This window comes from Prionailurus viverrinus, chromosome X (assembly GCF_022837055.1).
Source record: "Prionailurus viverrinus isolate Anna chromosome X, UM_Priviv_1.0, whole genome shotgun sequence".
Lineage (NCBI taxonomy): Eukaryota > Metazoa > Chordata > Mammalia > Carnivora > Felidae > Prionailurus > Prionailurus viverrinus.
The window spans coordinates 80,561,038-80,583,061 of NC_062579.1; the positions used below are offsets into that span (position 1 = coordinate 80,561,038).

Below are 22,024 nucleotides of genomic sequence, written 5' to 3' on the forward strand. Positions count from 1 at the left end.
GATAAAGAAGATGTAGTATATACATATATATTACTCGGCAATCAAAAAGAATGAAATCTTGCCATTCGCAACTACATGGATGGAACTAGAGGGTATTATGCTAAGCAAAATTAGTCAGAGAAAGACAAATATCATATGACTTCGTTCATATGAGGGCTTTAAGATACAAAACAGATGAACATAGGGAAGGGAAGCAAAAATAATATAAAAACAGGGAGGGGGACAAAAACATATGAGACTCTTAAATATGGAGAACAGAGGGTTACTGGAGGGGTTTGGGAGGGGGGATGGGCTAAATGGTAAGGGGCATTAAGGAATCTACTCCTGAAATCATTATTGCACTATATGTTAACTAACTTGGATGTAAATTAAAAAAATGAATTAAATAAAAATTAAAAAATAATAATAAAAGAAATTTAAAAAGAAATTAAAAGGCTCCAGAGATAAGACTAGACCCAATTGACAAGAAAAAAAAATCAATGAACTGGAAGAGAGAACAGAAGATATCTGCCAGAATACAGGGAGGATAAAGTGATGGGGAAGAAGAGAGAAATTAGGAGATAAGAAAACAAAAGAAAAGCTTCAATATATATCCAGAAGGAATATCAGAAGAAGAAAATAAAACGGCAGAGACAATACTCAAATTTAATAAAGGAGTTTGCTAGAAATGAAGAACAATGAGTCCTCAGATTAAAAATTGCAAGCAGGCAACCCCTCCCCACCACACACACACACACACACACACACACACACACACACTATATACAATATATTCAAACACTAGAATATTAAATACAGAGGGAAAAAATCTGAACATTGCCAGAGAGAAAAAAACAGATTTATCTTGTAAGGAGTAACCACCAAGGTGACAGAAAGCTCTTCATTAGCAACAATAAACGCTAGAAGATGATAGAATATCTTTAAAGTGTTAAGGGAAAAATCATTGTGTACTTATAATTCTACCCAAGTCAAGATTTATAAAATGGGATGTGTCTAAAGATCAGTTTTTAAACAATAGCTCTGAAATGCAATTCTATGAAATCAGTTTCAAGAAATATTTCATCAAAGTTAAGAACCCCATTACTTTATGCACCAGTAAGAAAAAAAAAGGCCAACCTGTCACAATTCCTTATTATCACTTAAAGTTTTTTATACTTTTTGAAAGAGCTCTTTTCAACGTAGACAGATTTTAATCAAACACGCATATCTTAAGAAAAAACTATTCAGAATCCAATTTTCAACTCAAATTTTTTGATGTCTTCTGTGCCACCAGGAACACTGTTGATGCAGTATCAAAACCATGGTGATAGCAATGAGTTTTTTGGCCAACATTTATGATATTATCATATACCTTCACATGATAAATATATAATATATATTATATTATTGATATAATATACAATATATGCAATTGATATAATATATAATAATATGCAAGTATAATATAGTTTATAGTAACATTAACACTTAAAACCTCAGCAGAGTGGTACCCTTGGGAATGTAAGAGTAAATACAGCAAAAGAACTCATTAAGAGAACTAAAAGCCATTTAGCTATATGCTTTCAAGTCAGCTTTGCAAATGTGTAGACTAGTGTCCTTTTGTCTCTCATTTCAGCATAATTAATAACTAGAGTCGGTTAACCATCTCCACCATTCTCTCCCCACAACCACTGGTTTCTAGGAGTTAAAAGAGATGCCCCATTGTCTCAAGGTTTGCACCCAAGCCACCCGTTATGCAAGTTTTGATCCTAGATATTCTGAAATTACAGTGCATACAGGAACAACTATGATATCACAACTGCCACATGGCCAAAGGGGATTATAAAACACCATCATCTGTTAAGTAAGACTCATTTCAATTTCAGAGATGTTAAACTATGAAAAATTGAACTTCTTAAAATTGATGAAATATGGTTATCTTGAGTAGTATTAGTGTCGTAGATATAAGTGAACATCTACCCACAGGTAATTCTGGAGGACAGTATTTGTCTGAATGTGTTGGTTATGACATGCTTATTTTTTGTAATGTTTATTTATTTATTTGTTTTGAAAAAGAGAGCATGCATGTGAGAGCAGGGGAAGGGCAGAGAGAAAGACAGAATCCCAAGCAGGCTCCATGCTCAGCACAGAGCCAGACACGGGGCTCAATCTCACAAACCATGAGATCATGACCTGAACTGAAATAGACACTCAACCAACTGAGCCACCCAGGTGCCCCTGACATGCTTATTCTTAAGTCATATACATATCTTAAAACTTTTTAAATGTAAGCCCCAAATGGTAATTTCAAGTGTAATTCAGTCCAAGAAGGCACAGAAAGAAAGGCTTATTAGAGTTTTTGCTGTACTCTTACATTCCCAAGGGTACCACTCTCCTGGGGTTTTAAGTGCTATGTTATTATAAACTATATTATAAAAATATATTACTGTTACACGATATATAGTTATATGTATTATATATTTATGATATGTAATTATATGATAATAAATATGTATGATATGTAATTATATGATAATATTATAAATGTTGACAGAAAATTTCATTGTTTTCAAACCATGGTTTTGAGACTGTAATAGAAATGAACACTTTCAGATTTAGGTATTGTCATCAATGTCACACTGCAGGCCAAAGGAGTCTTTTGTGGTAGTTATCAAAAGGTGGAACGTTTTTTCCTATCCTCTTGTATTTGTGAGCTTTCTACTCTTTTGGAAGTAATTTAAGAATTTCCCTGTTAAATGTAGCATGTACCTTTGAATTTTTCCTAACTCAGAAATTTGAGAAACAAAACAAAGCAAAAATCACATTTAGACTAAAAATGCATTTTTTGTCACTAAGAATTTGGCATTAAAGATTCTCTCCCCTCCATCTCATTTAGATATTAAATCTTTCATATTCTTACACTTTTTCATTTTTCAATCTATTTTCCTTAACCATTTTCTGACAAAGGTGTTTAAAAAGTCTCCCCTATTGTTTGGGATTGTCAATTTCTCTTCATAATCCCATTGCTTTTTGTTTTACATATTTCAAGACTACATTGTTATGGGCATAGGTTCATGGTTGATAGTCTCTTGGAGCCTTTTTTTCTTTTCATCAGTGTGAAATGTCTATTACTAAATTGCCTTAAAAAATATTTTGTCTGCCATTAATGTTGCCTCACAATTTTTCTTTTGTTGGCATTTGCCTGGTGTGTATCTTGTTCCATATCTTTGTTTTCAACCTTTCTGAGACCTTTTAAGTATGGGTTTTATACATAGCAAAGCTGAAAATTTTTAAATCCAATCTAAGTCTCTTACTGAGTGAGCTTAATTTATTTGCATTTATTGTTAACTACTCACCTAGACTTATTTCTTCCATCTTATTTTGTTTTTTTTTATTTGCTACGGTATACGTATCTTTTAGCTCTGTCCACATATTTAGATTGATGGAATTTTCTTTATTCTTTTTATTTTTCCCATGCTTGGAAGTTGCATATTCTATTAATTTGTATGGGCTTCTTTTTTTAAATGTTTTTATTTATTTTTGAGACAGAGAAACAGAGTGTGAGCTGGGGGGGGGGGGCGGGGAGCAGAGAGAGAGGGAGACAGAATCTGAAGAAGGCTCCAGGCTCGGAGCTGTCAGCACAGAGCCCGACGTGAGGCTCGAACCCGTGAACATCATGACCTGAGCCAAATTCAGACGCTTAACTGACTGAACCACCCAGGTGCCCCTGTATGGATTTCTTTTCTTGAATTCTTTCTTTTAACATACAGACTTAAATTCATGTTTCTTCTAAAACAGTCTGAAAGTAATCAGTGTTCCCAATCCTTTTTAACAAACAGGATCTTAGCTAGCACACTTCAGCTTCCCTATGTATATATCATTGCTTTATTAAAAAATGGAAAACAAGTCCGTACTCCCTATACGTGGCTTTAAGTGGGGATATCTGTCTCTGTCATTGATGAGTTCCTCAAGCCAAACTCTATTTCTCTTCATCCACACTGCCTGTTTATAGGAGCTGAAAGTTGACAAAACTACAGTTTATGTTGAGCCCAGCTTTTTTTTTTTTTTTTTTAAATCCTGGATGTCTTAATGCAAGCACAATGTTCAAAGAAAGAAATACTGGATGGTAAAAGATTTCTGCAAAAAAAAACCCATTAGGCCCAAAGAAATCATCAGAGCTCACTGAAAAGGTTCTTAGAAATGGGAAGACACTCCCTGCCTGGCAGTCCGATCTAAATGGGGCTTACTGATTTCCGCAACAACTGGATAGAAAGAAAAGTATGCAGTGAGTGTTGCTGCCCATCAGACTATGCTAGTTACTTAAATGCACTGGAACCTCAGTTTCCTTACCTCTACAATTCAGACAGTTCCACTAAATGAGTAACCATTTTTTTTATTTTAAAAAATGTTTTATTTATTTGTTTTTATGAGAGAGAGAGAGAGAGAGAGCAGGGGTGGGGCAGAGAGAGAGAGACACAGGCACAGAGAGAGAATCTCAAGCAGGCTCCGCACTGTCAGCACGAAGCCTGATGCAGGGCTGTAACCCACAAACCTCATGATCCCAGCATAAATCAAGAGTCAGACGCTTAACCGACTGAGCCCCCCAGGTGCCCCACCAAAATATTTTTTAACCAATAAGTTTACAAACGGCCCTCCAAATATATTACCTTGTCTGATTTAATTTAATGTAAAGTGCTATATAAAAGCTTTCCAATATATAATGCTGGGGTTCTCCTCACTGTCAGTGAGGGATCAGCAAATCAGAGATATCAGCACTCTTGGAGTTGGCCCTGAGACTAAACATAAATTGCATTTCAAATTAGAATTCAAAAATAATTACTACACATCTATCTAATTTATCAGCATGAAAATTATCTTCTCTGTGTACTACCTATCATCATTTATTGATCCTAGGAGTGTTCTGGGTAATAGGAAAACCGAATGGAGTCAACAAATTATGGTAGGTCATTTCAGGACACATCTTTACCACTTAAGTTCTTGAGTCTCTTATGTAATATAAAGAGGCAAAGATAAAAGATAGCATAAAAGAATCTGAAACTCCTTATCTTCTCATTAACTACAACAAATCATAAAGAAACTTGATCTCCGTTGTATAGTTGAGGAAACCGAGGCTCTGAAAATACTAAATCACTTTCCCAAGGCCAAGCAACTAGTAAGTGAAAGAAATGGACACAATACTACATTTTAATATTAGCGTAAGGAACACAATATTAGAAAGAGAAGTCTGTATCTCAAATGGCAGAAACAAAATAAGTTCGAGTACCTACAATAAACCATTTCAGCATAAATGTTTAGAGGCATCTTATAAAGTATAAATGATTTGGGGGGATCACTCATGCTATTACTCCCTGATATTACTTTGAGAAATGATTGTCAAGTGGTGACGAGCACAGAAGCTCAGCCATGTAATTTGTTAAAAATGTTTCCTTTCTTCTTTGAAGCAAATAGACCATTCTCTCTTGCAGGCAACACTCCCCCTAAACTGCTTAGTTACCTGACAACCATCAAGCTCCACTAATTTACTTCACTGTCTCAAGAACATCATGACTACTAAACAATGGGGCGCCTGGGTGGCTCAGTCGGTTAAGCGTCCGACTTCAGCTCAGGTCACAATCTCGCGGTCCATAAGTTCGAGCCCCGCATCGGGCTCTGGGCTGATGGCTCAGGGCCTGGAGCCTGCTTCCGATTCTGTGTCTCCCTCTCTCTCTGCCCCTCCCCTGTTCATGCTCTGTCTCTCTCTGTCTCAAAAATAAATAAACGTTAAGAAAAAAAATTAAGAACATCATGACTAAATGATATGGTATGATTAGTCATGTTATAAAACCATCTTCATAAATAGCAACTTTTGATAATATATATGATTCTTTAATATATCATTAATTATCGGGATGCCTGGGTGGATCAGTTGGTTAAGCATCCAACTTCGGTTCAGGTCATGACCCCATGGTCTGTGAGTTTGAGCTCGGCCTCAGCCTCTGTGCTGACAGCTCAGAGCCTGGAGCCTGCTTGGGATTCTGTGTCTCTCTCTGCCCCTCCCCCACTCATGCTCTCTCCCTCTCTCTCTCTCTAAAATAACCATTATATATATATATTATTAATATCATAATGTTATATATATATATATATATATCAATTATCAAACTAAGGAGAGAGGCAGAAAAGCAAAGGAAAAGTACAAATTCACTGAAGAAACCCCTTGTTCCACCAAGAGAGCCTTCCAGAAAACAGAAAAATGTAAGCTTCAAAAGTAGGATCCTTATTTGCCACTGATAATTATGGATGCCAACTCTAGAGGTAGAAACTGGGTTATTAATGCTTTATTTGAAGTGTTTGAGTCCCAGAAGAGAAATGGATAGGGAGAGGTGAAATTAGTCCAGCCATTTTTAAGGGAAATAGGAAGGGATCAAACTTGTAATGATGATCATTTTATTTTATGCCACAATAAATACAGAGCTACTGGAAATGGCACATTAGCTGGGATTTCATATTAAACATCTTAAGCAGTATAACTTACCGATTATCTTTCACATTAACTTCTTTTCTCCTCCTTCATCCAATAACATATCAAAGCTATGATGTCAGAATCGTATTTTGAGAGGTTTTAGAAAGTTTTTTTAATCCCCAAATTAAGACCAATTTTTCAAATATTAAAAGTGTGACATTGTGGAGGCATGCAATTTGCCAGCAAACAGGTTTCATTGTCAGTAAATGCCTAGAGCAGTTACAAAATTGGAAAAGGGAAAACCAAGGGTGGGACCAAAGGGGAGGGTGGGCCAAAGGACTCAGAGAGGGAGAAACATGGAAGCCCTTAGAAGGACCCAAGAGTGAGCAGGGTGTGTGTGTGTGCAGTAGGGGGCCTCATGAGAGGGCAGACGGGGAGGGCAGAGACCCAAAGGGAAGACATGGCTAATCGGAAACTGGGCAGAGGGACCAAGGAGGCCAGAGTGGGGTTGGGGGATTGGGAAATGGGGGAAGATCAGAGTTATGGGGAGGGGGGAAGAGAAAGAGAAGACAGTACTTGAGAGAAGTAGTCAAAGAAAGAAAGGAGGAATGGCATTCAAATACAAACAAAAAAGCCTCAAAGGCATACCCACTTTTAGAAGAACTCTCCCCAAAACATTGTAGAAGTATAGCAAAACACAAACAAATAACCCCCCAGAAACTTCTGAAGCACAGTGTGCATAGAAACCTTAAACATCCAACTCTTGATTTCCACTCAGGTCATGATCTCATGGTTCCAGAGATGGTGCCCAGCATCGTGGCTCTGCACTGCAGGTGCAGAGCCTGCTCAGGATTCTCTCTCCCTCTCTCTCTCTACTCCTCCCCCGCTAGCATGCACTCTCTCTCTCTCAAAAATAAACATGAAAAAAATTTTTGAAAATTAAAAAAACATCTTACACAAGCATGCAAGTAACAGTAGTCATTCAAAAATCTCAAAAACCATCGTTTTGCAAAGAAAAATAGATTTGGCTAATATAGTTTAAGTTTACTTTAAAAAATAAATCTCACTTTTCTCAGTGCTTCACTCCACAAAAAAGGCAATCAAGTACATGCCTTTGAAAAATAAGCACAATTCTTATGTTTGTCATTTTTGACTGTGGTAAAATATGCATAATGTAAAATTTACCATTTTAACCATTTTAAGTATACAATTTGGTGGCATTAAGTATGTTCACAGTGTTGTTCAACAGTCACCACTATCCATTTACAAAACTCTTTCAGTGCCAAACTCTGTACTGGTACTGAACAATAACGCCCTGTTCCCCACTCCCCCGGCCCCTGGTAACCTCTATTTTACTTTCTGTCTCTATGAATTTGCCAATTCTGGGAACTTCATATTACTTGAACCATACAGTATTTACATAATTAATATGAATATTTGTATACTTGAAACAACCTAAATGTCAGCAACAATAGGGAAATGGAGATTTTTTAAAGTGGCACAGTTATAGGACAGAATACAGCAATGAAAGATAGCTAACTTTATCTATATTTAGCAATTTGGAAAAATCTCAAAAACAATGGTGACCCAAAAATGTTGCGGAAGAGATAAGTACAGCACACCACTTCTGTAAATGTTAAAGGACATACAAAATCATATTACAAATCATTTACGGCCATCCACATGTGAATGCATTTAAAAATATAGATTGGGAGGGGCGCCTGGGTGCCTCAGTCAGTTAAGCGTCCAACTTCAGCTCGGGTCATGATGTCGTGGTCCATGAGTTCGAGCCCTGTGTCGGCTCTGTGCTAACAGCTCAGAGCGTGAAGCCTGCTTCAGATTCTGTGTCTCCCTCTCTCTCTGCCCCTCCCCCACTCATGCTCTGTCTCTCAAAAATGAATAAATGTTCAAAAATAAAAATAAAAAATAAATTAAAAATATAGATTGGGAAAATATACAACAACTTCAGAAGAACAATTATCTCTGGGATGGGAAGGAAAGGAGACTGGGAAGGGGTACAAAGAATTAGCTATAATGTTTTAGTTCTTTAAAAAACAATACCTAAAGAAAATATGGCAAAATGTTAACAACTGTCAAATCTTTCGTAGGTACGTGGATGATGGTGTAGAATAGTCTCTGTGCTTTTTGTTCGAAATATTTTATCATTTTAAAAAGAGGGACTAGTTAATGTTTTAGAATGACAGAAAATAAGACAATATGTGTGCTTTGAAAAGGGATATGTGCTAATAAAGGCCAATTATAGCTTTTATTCTCCCCATCAACTCAATTGGACCTTTTATAAAAAAGTTTTTAATTACAAATGAATACGCACTCATATAATCTTTGGAAAAGATATTCATAAAGAAAGCTAATCAGCATGAGTGTTATTATGGCACTTGAATCTGCTAGGATTCATGTATCTTTTAAAGTAAATCATTTTGAAAATGTCTATACTCATTACTTAAAAAATACATCCCATCTAATTCATATGTACAATAGATATTATGGTTGATCACTGCTTCTCTAGCGACAAAAACCTACATGGGTAAATTCATACATCTAAAGTGGGGAGTGGCAAACACTAGCATCTCAGGTCCAGATCCCTGGTCTTCCTGTTAAGATTCCCCTTGAGTTTCATGTAAGGTACAAGTTATATAAATGATTTCAAATAACCCAAATTTTACAGTGTTACTGATAGCATGAAATTACTGGAAATAATTTTCTGTTGTTGGGTTAGGCTGAATAAATTATAGCCATCTCACTCTATGGACCATTAGAATGCTATTACTAATAAAAATTTGAAAACTATCAACCACATAGAACAGATTCCCAGAATAATATTAAATAAAAGGAACAAAACTTATACAAGCAAGGATTAAAATTATTTAAAAATATGGGTACATATGAATAAAATAGGAGGGGAACAGAAATAGCAGTTATATTTTTGGTAGTAGATTTGAGGGAGATTTTTCACCTTTAATTTCTTTTAATGCTGGCTGAATAAATTACTTAACTAGTTAGTGTTTTAAAACAGTTGTTCTATATATTACAAGAGACATATGCTAAACTAAATCCCTTTTTCATAGCGATAACCCACAAAATCTTTTAGGTGTATTTTTTATTTTTTTAGATCTCTCAAGTTTCCTTTCATTAAAACCAAGCCAGCAGTCAAAAGCCAGAAATTCTGTTGCCTCTGCAAGTCAGAGAAGCTCTCTTCCTGTTTCAACTTCTGCCTCTAGATCTGACCTGCTATCAAGAATATTAGACTTCATCAAGTGACTTTATCTCTGAGATCCACTTACTTACAATGTGATCCTGGGATAATCACTGAAATGCTCTAATGTTTGTGTTCTTCTATCCCTAAATTTCTGTATTTACAAAATTCTCCAGGGAAGCCAAGTACTCACGGATTCATCTCAGATCTAGGGCTCATCCCCTACTTTCCTACCTCCTCAACCCTGGGGAAAACAGTGCTTAACATTGGATTCCACCTTGCCAGGGGCAGGCCAAACCTTGAAGAGGCAATTAAATTCCCAAAGATAAATAGCCTTTGCTCCTCAAGAAGTAAACTATGGTTTACTGAATCCTTGTGCATCTGGCACTAAACCAGGCACTTCAAAAATGTTACTCGAACCACCTTCCCCTACCAGAGACACACATAACCAGATGCTGGAGCCAGGGAAATCAGCATTTGCGATTTAGGGGCCAAGGACAGGTGGCCCTAAGATGGGCCACTTTGGTATGTAGATTATGCTGATCTGAAAACAAAAGCCCAAAGACTCAGGAAGAAGCTGACTCCCCACCCCTCCTCCCTGCCCTCAGCAACAGCTGCCTGAAAGATTTTAGATGAAGGACCTGCTCCACGAAGAGAGCTATCACGACAGATAACTACATTATAACATGAACTAGGTATAGTAGACAGGAAGGAACCAAGCAAAGCCTGTTTGATTAAAGTCCTAAGTCCTACAGTTGCTGAATGGCCCAGCAAACATCTGTTTACCAAACATTTACTCTTTTTCATCTTCCTGTGAGTTGTGTTCCTTCCCTTTGAAGTCCCAGACCCTTATCCCCCTTTTCTCCTTAGTTCAGGATGACATATAGACTTCATTTTGCCTGTCTGGAATTTCATGTCTGTAGATTCCCCTTATGTATGAAATTAAATTTGATTTTCTCCTGTTAATCGGTCTCATGTCAATTTAATTCTTAGTCCAGCCAGAATTCTGAGGGACAGAGAAAATTTTTCTTCTGCCCCAACAGTGACAAACATCCTGTGTGATTCCTAAACACACACAAGTTTGAAAACCAAAGATCGAAGTTTTTCAACCTGAGTGAGGATTCATTACTGGCTTGTACTCCACATTAAAAAAAAGTACATAATGGAGACTATAAGAGTAAACTGCATGTAGTAAGTATTGTTTTTGTGAAATGGTTGTCAATTATATATTGGATATGTATATACTGGGCCACAATATAAATTTTATTTCTGTGAGTCACAGCAAAAAGGTCTGAAAAGTACTAGCTAGGCATTACCGACTTAGAATAATGCACAATGAAGAAAATAGAAAAAAAGCAATCAAGAGACAGCATAGCATATAGCTACACTCCACAAGTTATCTATCTAGAGAAATAACAAAATTTAAGACATTTGTAGTCATAAGGGATATTGTGGTATAATTAATTTGGCCAAAAAGCCAGTAACTTTACTTTTAGCCAATAACTTAAATATACTTCCATTTTGTTTGTTTGTTTACTGTGGTAATATAACAAGGAGAATGGACAAATTATTCAAGTTTCACTTCACCAGATAGGGAGGAAGCTAGAAAAATATGATAGCCAAAGAAGGAAAGAAATTTAGTTAATTCATTAATCGAATTCCAATCCCTGGATAACCAAAAGTAACAACCATCCATGAAAGCCATCCTATCTTTCCTTGCTTACAACACTCAAATAATGTATTAGGGGCCCCACTACCAAACACAACCAGTTGCGAACATTCCAAATGTATATTAAGCCACCCCCCTTTTGCTTAAAACCAAACCACGGAATCCACGGGAAACTAGGGTCACAACTGCACGTCTACGTGAAGTGAAGACACGCAGATTGCCAAGCAGTGGCAAGCGGGCGGCGTGCCTGCGTTTCTCCACTCCAAGGCGGGAAAAAGCAGGGGACCAGGTCCACTGTGTCACTGGGAGCGGGAGCAAGGTGTAGCAGGGATGCTCACCCCAGGGGTTCAGGCCCAGAAGTCATGCCCACAGCAAAGGAAAAGAAACGCGATCCCACCTTACACACAAAACACACCACCCCCAGCGCACACACACGTTCTGAGCCAAGGAAAAGAACTGTGATCCCACCCCCACCCCACAACACACACGCAGTCGATGAAAAGCGCGCTCCCACCCTACACGCCCCCTCCCCACACACCACACAAGCCGAGCTAAGGAAAAGAAGCGCGGTACCACCTTACCTGCGCTCGCTCGAGTACACACACACACACACACACACACACACACACACATGCTGAGCCTGAACGAACCACAACCTGTGTCTCTATCGCGCGGCGGGGAGGGGGCGTGGGGAGCGCGTGGAGAGCTGCGGCAAAACCTTCTCAACCCCCCGGGGCCACCGAGCCTATGCATCCATTCACGTTGCCCAGGAGCCGCGGGAGGAGTCGTCCGGTTTGGAATTCACGTGCGGGAAAAGTGTAATGATGAGCGAGCCTGCCGATGCCTGGGACAAACGAAAACCTTGCAAACTTACCTTGGTGGCTGCCGCCGCCGCTCGCCGTCGGGGCTCCCAAAGTAAATGGGAAGGGCCTCCGAGACTGTCTAGCGGCCGGAGAGGCGGAACTGGGCCTACTCGGACCAGGGGAAAAAACCAGCGTCTACCGCGGGCCGGTTGCAGCTGGAGTGACGCTAACCGAGACAGACGCTTAACTGGGGTCCACCTAGTTAACTGGAAAGGGCGGCCATTGACCCCGACTGGCACGAGCCCGGATTGGTCGATTCTGGTGTTGTTTCAAAGGAAACTCTTCTCTGATTGGCCAGGAAAGTCAAGCGGGAACCCAGAGGTGGTGGGTGGAGGGGGCAACAAAATTGTTACCTAGGCAACACAGAGACGCAGAGCTTTCCGCAGTCTATTTTCGGAGCCCCGCCAGCTACCCGAAAACTGACCCAGGTGAGGAAACCCGAACCTTAAGAAGGGAAAAGAAAGGGTCCTCAAATGCCCTGGCAATCAGAGAAACTGGGGAGAACTCTGGAGTACTTACCACCCTGAGAGATACCCAGAAAAGCCACAAATTGCAAATAGAACAGACCTTTTCCCTAAATTCCCCTGCCCTAGACACTAGAAGCAGGAGGCGGCTTTAAACAACTCGGTCTATCAGGATGTGAGTGAGAGATGGGGCCAGTTTACCATACAGGGAATGGATGCTGTTCAACTGTCTGAAAGCCAAAATGAGCAAGTGAAGGCTTCCCAGTGCCTCTGTCAACTCACCACACTTATGGTTGTAACACTAATTTGAGAGTGAAAACTGTGTCCTTATAGGTAGATCTGGGTGCTCCAAGTTGGAGCAGCCACTGTTCCTTCTGTTTTACATGTACAGACATGGTTTATCCAGAGTGCATTGGTTAGGATATATATTTTTAGGGGGTATAACGCTGTTCAAACGGGGAAAAAGAAGTGGCCCGTGAGCTTGCTACGTAGACAATGGCCTGAGGGTTCCAACGGTCTTGGTCAGATCCGTTGAGGACTGAACAGCGGGCCACACTTAAGTGGGCTAGAGCGTGGTGTGTAAAGACTACCTGTACTTGGCAAGCCTGCTACTCACCAAGGACTGATTGGGAGAGTATTATATATCGTTGGACTATACCTGTCAAAAAGTAAGAAACCGTGTCAAAAAATAAAATCTGATTAAGGGGAGAGAACAGAATTTGACCAGAGGGGTAGGGGTCATTTCTCCTAAGACCTTCCTGTTGTGACAAAGATTCAGAACAGAGACTAATTCCCAAAGAAATTAAGAAAAAGGCCTGTTGACTTAGGGAGAAACTGTCTAAATAGTGAAGGAAAATTTGCTGTCTCCTTTTTAGATAAAGGTGGAGTATGAGAATGAGAGAAAAAAATTACTGACAAGTGTATTAAGTTTGTCTAAAATAATAATAGAGGAAGTATTGAATCAAAAGAGTCTCATTTATTTTATGAAATATTCCAGGTACTTTCAAAAGTCATCTTCTACTAAATGTATTTTAGTAGAAGTATTTTACTTTTACTATTTTAATGTAAATGTATTTTATGTATTTTAAATTTGTAAAAAAAACTCTGTTAAGTCCTCATAGTTACTTATGACTTGGTACATTTTATAGCAGTGAAAATTTGAGACCTAAAAAAGGAAATAATTCTTGGTATTGTAAAGGCAAAGCCAAAAATGAATTATTTTTAATAAGCAGGGAATTATTGATGTGTATACTGTAAAAAAATGTAAAAATTAGCCAGTATATTGTAATTTAATTCAGACATAGGCAAAGATGATGTTTACTTTTGTGTTTTCAGAAGAATTTAACATAAGAATTGCTAACTAAGTATTATGTAAATAGAGTTGCAGAAGAAATGCCAAATTATTTAAGACAGTAAATGGATTTTTGTTTTGTTTCGTTTTGTGTTTTTTAAGAGAGTAAATGGCTTTTGAATACTTTGAAATCATTCGGCTAGCAACAGTGCTTTACATAAGGATATGTGTTTACCTGTTAAACAAGTTCCCAAAGGATACTACTTGGTATCAACCAGCCCTCACAAAGAGAGTCTGACTTAATCTCAGGTTACTGATCTTGCTTCAGTGCCATGGGTCTGGAGCAATCCTGGTTGAGTTTTTCTAGTCCCTAACTGGTTTCAATGTTTTGGTAACGAGTTGTTTCTGAAGCGTCTGTCTCTTTAGCTCTTGTGGCTGGTACCAAGAGAGAGTCCCCCAATCACACCTTTATGTAGGAAGGCCCTACGGGCTCAAGTTGATGTCCAGAAGATGCTGCCATTGGAGTCAGCCTAGCAATGGAGAGTGAGAGAAATAAAAACAGAGGGCCTAGAAATTTTATTTTCTAATAACCAAATCTCAAGTTGATTTGGCAATATATTTTGTTTTTGATGAAACTACTGCTTACATTTAATTTAAATGTATTATTGGCCTATTTAAGTGACAATGCCAGATTCAGGCAGTGTGGCTCTGGAATTTTTTTTTTTTTAATCACTACACTACAAGAGTACTCTAAGCAAAAGGAAAAATACATTCTCAGGTACAAAGGCAGGAGATTATAAGCTATGTTTAATAAGCAGTTCAGTTTTTAACAGAACACATTGCATGTAAGAGAATTAATAGGGAGGGGCAGAAAATTAGATGGGTGTAATATTCTAAAGGATCTTGGTTGCCAGGCTTACGATGAACCTAACATATGTCAAATTTACAGGTAAAAGATAGCCCTACAAATAAATAACACTGCACAGTTTGTAAAAAGGCATCTTGCTTTAGTTTTTCCAATGTGATCTGTTTTTGTCAAACTTTAAAGTTTTTAATAGTTTAATTATTCTTAATTTGTTAAACTTCTAAAAAAATCTAGTAGAATCTTCATTTCCCTTGAATTTAGAATATTTTTTCCAAAAATTCATATCATTGTTTTTCTCTTTTGATACTTTGAACTATTTAGTTATTCACAAAGTACTAGTGATTCCTTTACATCTCAAAATATAATAACAAGCTTGTCTTGATTTATTATTTCGTGTTTGCAGGTTATTATTACAGTTGCTATGGTAAAAATTATTTTTGCTTAAGGGACAATTTCGTTATGCTATCTCTACTCCAATTTAGCTACTTGTGAATCTATGCCATTTTATGCTAGCATAATTTGGATTTAAGAAGTCTAACTCCTAATATGCTTTGGATACATAGAGTGTTACTATCAATTATTGTGAATGATTTGTTGTATACTCGAACATGCATCCCAAGAAGTGGCATCCCCTTTAAAGCAATCACGTTGGGAATCTATCCACTTGCTGTTGGTATTGCTCAAATTACTTTTGAAAATGCTCTTTCATGATCGCCTTGAGGTCTGTAGCTTACTTATTCTTTTGAACCTCCTCAAAGTACCAAAACTTCATATTTTGAAAGTAGATGTGATACCTAGATACATCTAGAAATCACTTGGAGACAAATCTGATTTTTAATCATAAGGATGCCTATTTTCTTAGTAATACATATGAAGGCAATCCCAAAATATTTTGAGCACTGATAGCATAATTTACATCAGCGTATAACCTTCCAAGGTGACTACTCTGAAATACAACATTCGTATGAATTTAATCATGCTTCATTCAGTATTCATAAACTACTGACTGTATGCCAGCTCCAGTTTTCAAGACTCTCGGCTTACAGGTATGGCTTCCCACCGCCTACACTGCCCTGCCTCTCACCAGATGAGAACAAGGCCAGAACTTCTTCCCAACTGGTAGGGATTTAAAATAAATCTGCTTTCCCTAAATCCTGTATCCACCATACCCACTGAATGACAGCGTTGCAGCAGGTAGCTGCATAGAGTGACGCAAGAAAGCCTTGGATTCAATGTCTGGTTGTCTTTTCCAGCTGTGATGTTGAACCCTGCCATATTCTGAACCTTTATCCCTAACTGCCAACTCTCCAATTATTCTCAAGAACCAGATCCTGCCTCCTATACCTCGACCTATGGACCAGTGTTCTGCTTCACCTATATAGACCTCCCTCTAACCATGCTTTTCAACCTTTCTGCCTTGAAACATTGCTCATGTCCCCAGACTCCTTCTGCCATGTCCCTCCCAAGAAGACGAAAATCTATGAAGAGCAGTTCTGATTGCTACCTCAGATACTATATTTTGGACTTCTGAATACACTTCTTCTGCATTAGCTTGGCTGGTTCCAGTTTATTCCCCTGTCACCAGCTCACCATTGAGCTCTTACAAGCATCATCATTAAGTATCTGTGTGTGCTGGCACCATGTGCCAAACAATAATAATTTTATACAGCTTTTCACATTTTAGCAAACTCTTTCACCTACATTGTATAATAAGGCCATCACAAGTTTGTAAGGTAGGAGATAGCAGAATAATAAAAGTTTCTATTATATTTGTTTTTTTAAAAGTCTCATTGTGCAATCTCAACTCAAAATACTGTTCATATCATTGCATCTGATATCTGGATCCATTTCTCCTTTTGCTGTCAAAGGTAGAAAATGTGTCAATAAACTTTTTTGCTTTTAGTGTTCAGCAAATATTTAATGACACATAATCAACTAGAACTTTTGAAATATAAACAGGAGCCTCTTTGTTTAATTTAATATGTGTCAATTATTCATTTCCATAGCAGACTACCAGACCATACTGTTAGAAGATTGCTTTCTCACCACTTATTTTACCTTTTGCAATTTAATGAGTTTCCAATGTAATGAGTTTTATCATTAACTTATTTAACATCATTATTAGAAGTGATATTCATGTCCAGCAAAATTAAGTTTTTAAAGGACCAACAATAGCTCACATATGTTGAGTGCTTACTATGTGCCAGGTACTGTTCCAAGCTCTTTTACATGTATTGAGCTACGTAATTCTTGTAACAACCCTATGAGGTAGCAGTATTATTATTCCTATTTTATAGGTAAGGAAAAATGGGGTTAAATGACATGCCAGTGTCACAGAGCCGGGAAGTAAATGATAGAAATCTAGGCAGCATGACACCAGAGACCTTACTCTTAACCACTATGATATACTGCCCCTATGGTAGATTTAACATTTCTTTCATACCCTTGACTTCTTCAATACGCATTTAGATCAGTTTTATATTTAAAAAAGAAAGTCAAAATAATAGTAAAACATAAAACAGAAGGCTTGTAAAACACCATCTGCATGCAGATTGATTTTGATAGGTGATTGTACCAGTACACATTTGAAAATCCCTTTGTATTACTGTTCTAGGCACAATGCAGAAATTTTAGTGGATCGTTTAGTAACAGCACTAAAGAAGTGTTGCCAGTGAATTGATTTTATAAAATAACATTTAAAAATATTAGCAGAGGTGTAGAAAAGATTCCTATTACATTTCTGTTCAAATCATTAGCAATAGTCTTTATTCAGGTTATTCATTAAAGTCTGTGACACTTTCAAGATTTTTAAGGACTCTGAATTCCTACCCCAAATGTAACTGTAAGGACTATTTAAAAGACTGATGGTTGGTAGGATCGTAGGTAGTTGAGATTTTCCTATTTATGCTTTTAATGTATTATTTCCTCAAATTTCCATGATAAACATATACAGTGTCACTATTACAATCATAAAAACAGTTCATTTATTTTGTGTGAACTTTTCACTAAAGTCAATGAATCAACCCTCTAGAATTCTCAAATGGCAATATAATGCTAGGCATCATCAAGGGTTGATTAAAAATTTAATCTTCATGTCTTCAATGAAATAGAAAACCAAAATATCTCTCTCTGATTATATTCTTCCTCAGAATATGGAACCTGAAAATATGGAGTCTGAAAATACAGAAACCGAAAATATGGAAACTGAAAACATGGAATCTGAAAACATGGAAATTGAAACCATTTCTTCAGTTTCAGCCCTGCAAGCTCTCTCTAAGCTACTTTATCCTGAAGAGGATGATTTTGAGGCTGGACAGGTGGTCGTATACTTACAGATGAATCAATTCTGTTCATGCTAAGTTGTTAAACTGTATTTGAACAACTCGTTCCAACCTTTGCTATGGGAGCAAGGCTGTGTCATCTGATACATTCACAGGAGGCTGTAGGACTGATTATTCATGAGAGTATAACCTCTAGTACATTTCTAGCAAACATAATTATATTTTTTTCTAAACTACCTGAACAGTGAATAGGAAGATAGTTCTGTAACTATGGTAACAATAGCCACATTTTAAAATGTTTGTCATTTATATTTATGGCCAAAGAATGCTTGACAACCATTGAAATGAGTGGTAGCTAGTACTTATAAGCCTCTAGACAGTATGTGTATAAACAAATAATTTCATCTAGACACTATTAATTAGGCCCCCATAATCCAGTTTCCTTGATTTTTTAAAATTTGTCTACACATGAAAACAGAACAGAAAATAATTTGGGCCAAATAATGGGGCAAACTAGCTTTAGCCTACTAAAACTGACTTGTGTGATACATGTTCAGATAGAGCTGTGGAATCTAATTTGTTGTACAATATTTGGGATCAGGACAGGTAACCTCAGGGAGGCTTACAGCAGCAATATGGGCTTCATTTTGGGGAAGCAGAGTTCCAGAAACTGACCGGCCACTCCACAGTCATTGGCGGTATTCCCAGAATAATCAAAATACTTTTATGTAACCCCTTGCTCTCCATTCTCCTACTCCTTAGGTATCAGCAAATCTTGGCTGTCAGACTGCTTATGTGAAGGCAAATAAAATTGGGGGCAGAAACCTCACACTATAGCAGAATATGTCAATCCGCTTTAAATTATTTTAGTGAAGTTGTTATTATGACCAGTTTGCCACAAATAAACCATCTTCAGCGAGCAGGCATATCAATTTGCTCGTCCCCAAATTCTTTTCTTCTATTGTGTGGAAAAACAAGTATAATCTGAATATGCAGCAAATTTGGTGGCTCAGATCAACGCTGGATTGATCTTGCACCATCCGGGAAGAATTAGAGGGAATGTGCAGAATCAAATAAAGACTAAGACATGCAATGAAAATAAAATGTGTAGATGGTAACTGAATCAACTTGGAGCCAGGGTTAGAAACCAAGAAGCTTTGGTCAGGCAGGAGTTACTAGGGGCCAAACAAAAATCAGGACAATAATAATAGCATTGAATACATACAACAAATAAAACATTGGAGAAAAATTTAGGAGCAATGTATCAGTGAAGTTAGGAGGGCAGGTTCATTTTTGCTGCCTGAAGCTGAAATAGAATAATGATACAGCCTGCGAAGGGTAAGGGTAGGGTTATGTCATATACAGAAAATATGTTAAATATTTGAGAAACAGCAATCTCGAATAAAGGCAAGTGAAACTTGTAACTGGAACAGATTCAGAGATAAAGATTCACCCTGGTTACAAAGCCTGTTCTCTTTGGCGTTTACGTATGGGGATGTTTATTTGCATCTAGAGGTGATTCTAGGAGAACGATGAGTGATTAGGAGAATAGAGACACTAGGATAATTTTACCAAATTGTACAATTCATAGAAGAAAATTACTGTAATAATGTATGATTCTGTATATCTGGGTTATAAACAATTTTGAGGTAATTGGTCATTCAGACACCCCTGTACAGCTATCATTAGAGGATATAGAATTGGAGTATCAGAACAGTGGGAGAATAATTAATGTTTCTAATGAACTATTAAATTTTCCAGGAGAAAAATGGTTTTTCATTTTTTAACATGTATGAATCTTGATAACTGTGGAATGATTACAAGAGTGATGTGGTTTTGAAAATACTCTCTCTGAAAACAGCATTAGAACTGTTGCATACACGTTGGTTTATTTACAGTCCCCATCATGCATTAAGAATCTAGGAGATTGGGAAGAGACTGCTTTTGAAACTCAAAAGGGGATCTTAAGGCCTGTGGGAAATAATGCTCACCACTCCACAGACATTGTAAAAAAGTTGTTCTAACTCTCTTACATATTGCAAAGTGGCATGAATTGCAATGACAAATTACTCAGATAATTGGATGTGGATCCATGGTAAAAGCTGAAATGATTATTTTTATAGAGAATATTTGCAAGAGGGTTTTTAATGTTTTTATTATCCTGGTTCATCTTTTCACTTGAAATTTTTGTTTTTAATCATTTATTTTCATTAAGTTAATAAACTGCAATTCCCCCTCTGTTGTGATGTACTGATTGAATCATCACTGTGCATGGAGAGCATACTAATTTTTTTCAGGAATGTTCGAGTTTTTATTTGTATGGATTTTAATTTTCGGTGGAAGGAGTCACTCAACAAAACAAGAGGTCCTCATGTTCCAATAAATGCTTTACTCTGATTGACTATTAGTATTCTAGTGATTAATAACTTAAGAAAAGCACCACAAATTTATATGACCTTAGTGATTAAAAAGAAAAAAAAACATACAAAATACGGTCTTGGGATTTTCACATAAAAATGCCTGTAACACTTTAACCGCAGACATAGCACTTTTGAAGCACCTTTTGGAAAAGAATGGTTACTGTCTCAGAAACCATTGAGATGTTACAGATTAGTTTCTGATTTATAGCTGTTGGAATAGTTTAGTATAATAAAGACACAGGTGAGCTTTGCCACTGGCTTTCAAGGACAGACACTATTCCTTTTGCCCAAATAGGACATCATAACTCTTCTACATGTCTGAAGTCTTGGGAGATAGGGGCAGGGGCCTGAGAGAAGAGAGCTAGAGATAGTAGTTTGCCAGGATGCAAGGAGATAAGACTTTTTGACTGCCAGAAATGGAGTAAATTGGAGCTGCGGAATCTGGCATCAGCAAGAACAATCAGTAAAATACTGGGGTTTTCTTGAGATATCTAAAGACCCCTGAGAAAGACCAATGAGGCAGTTGCTGCTATGCTGAAGGTGTAATATGTGTTATACTTCAGTGAAAAAAGGAAAATTGTTCTTGTACTGGGGAGTAGAGTAGCAGCCCTGTGGGGGTATGTTTCCTTGCACAAAGGATGGCAAAATCAACTCGTAAGATGACTGAAGTGGTTTAGCATGTATTTGACGATATTAATTGGGGGGTGCTGTTTAAATCCATTAGTTCAGTGTCATGAGGTGGTATGACGAGGAAGGGTTTCATACCCACAGTGGAAAAGAAGTAAAATCTGTTAACAGGAGTTTTGAATGAGTTCTTTGATATGTATATACTTAAGACCCTAGTAGTGGTTTGTTTTTGTTTCTATAAAACTTTCCCATCTGTTTCCATCTTCTACCTATGACCAGATACTGCCCAAACCCAAAATTGTCGATGCTTTTACACTAATACTTTGTTCTGACCTTCAAAGAGATGAATGTGGCTCATCCCCCTATCCGCAGGGATACATGATTCACTGGGCTGGAACTGGGGATTTAGTCTGATCAAAGACTGCCTTAGGGTCTATTAAACTAAATACTTTTTGAAAGGACAAGGAAAACACATTCTAAATAATACTTGACATCTGTCTCTCTGTTGTATAACAACGATGCTTAATTAAATGAGAAGCACTATGAAATTTGAGATGGAAAACTTACCAACTTTCAAGTATTATCGGTCACGTAAGTTGAACAAGTAGTAATTACAGAATGTTGGGCTTTTTTTTCTTCTTTCCCAGCCAAATTGTTCATCTGCTTTTGGAGCCATGGGTCCTGGGAATATTGGACCACCAAGAATAGAAGAGCTCAAAGGTAAGTTATTTAACAAAGCATATAGATCACTATAATTGGTATAATCTTTTCTTTGGGAGCAAAATTGTAGGGAGAGTAATATTAACACTAGGATTTGTCAGAGATGAACTCAAATAATTGTGGAAGTGATGAACAGCCATTTACATATAAGATGATGTTTTTACTCTA

At 37.4% G+C, this 22,024-nt stretch overlaps 2 protein-coding genes across 4 annotated transcripts in view; one reads left to right on the forward strand and one right to left on the reverse strand.

Moving 5' to 3' along the window:
• NUP62CL (nucleoporin 62 C-terminal like) overlaps positions 1-12,390 on the reverse strand; it is a 79,870-nt gene extending 67,480 nt beyond the window's left edge. For both annotated transcript variants that reach the window (XM_047845012.1, XM_047845011.1), the window contains exon 1: positions 12,200-12,390. The gene's annotated coding sequence lies outside the window, so the exon portion shown is untranslated. The remainder of the gene's footprint in view (positions 1-12,199) is intronic.
• A 170-nt stretch (positions 12,391-12,560) lies between these two features.
• DNAAF6 (dynein axonemal assembly factor 6) overlaps positions 12,561-22,024 on the forward strand; it is a 36,515-nt gene continuing 27,051 nt past the window's right edge. The window contains exons 1-3 of one of the 2 annotated variants that reach the window (XM_047844420.1): positions 12,561-12,616; positions 17,958-18,125; positions 21,784-21,856. In XM_047844420.1, the coding sequence (XP_047700376.1) occupies positions 17,961-18,125; positions 21,784-21,856 (238 nt within the window). In that variant the 5' untranslated portion in view covers positions 12,561-12,616; positions 17,958-17,960. Of the gene's footprint in view, positions 12,617-13,201; positions 13,321-17,957; positions 18,126-21,783; positions 21,857-22,024 lie in introns of those variants that run through there. The other variant, XM_047844421.1, reaches the window with a different exon arrangement.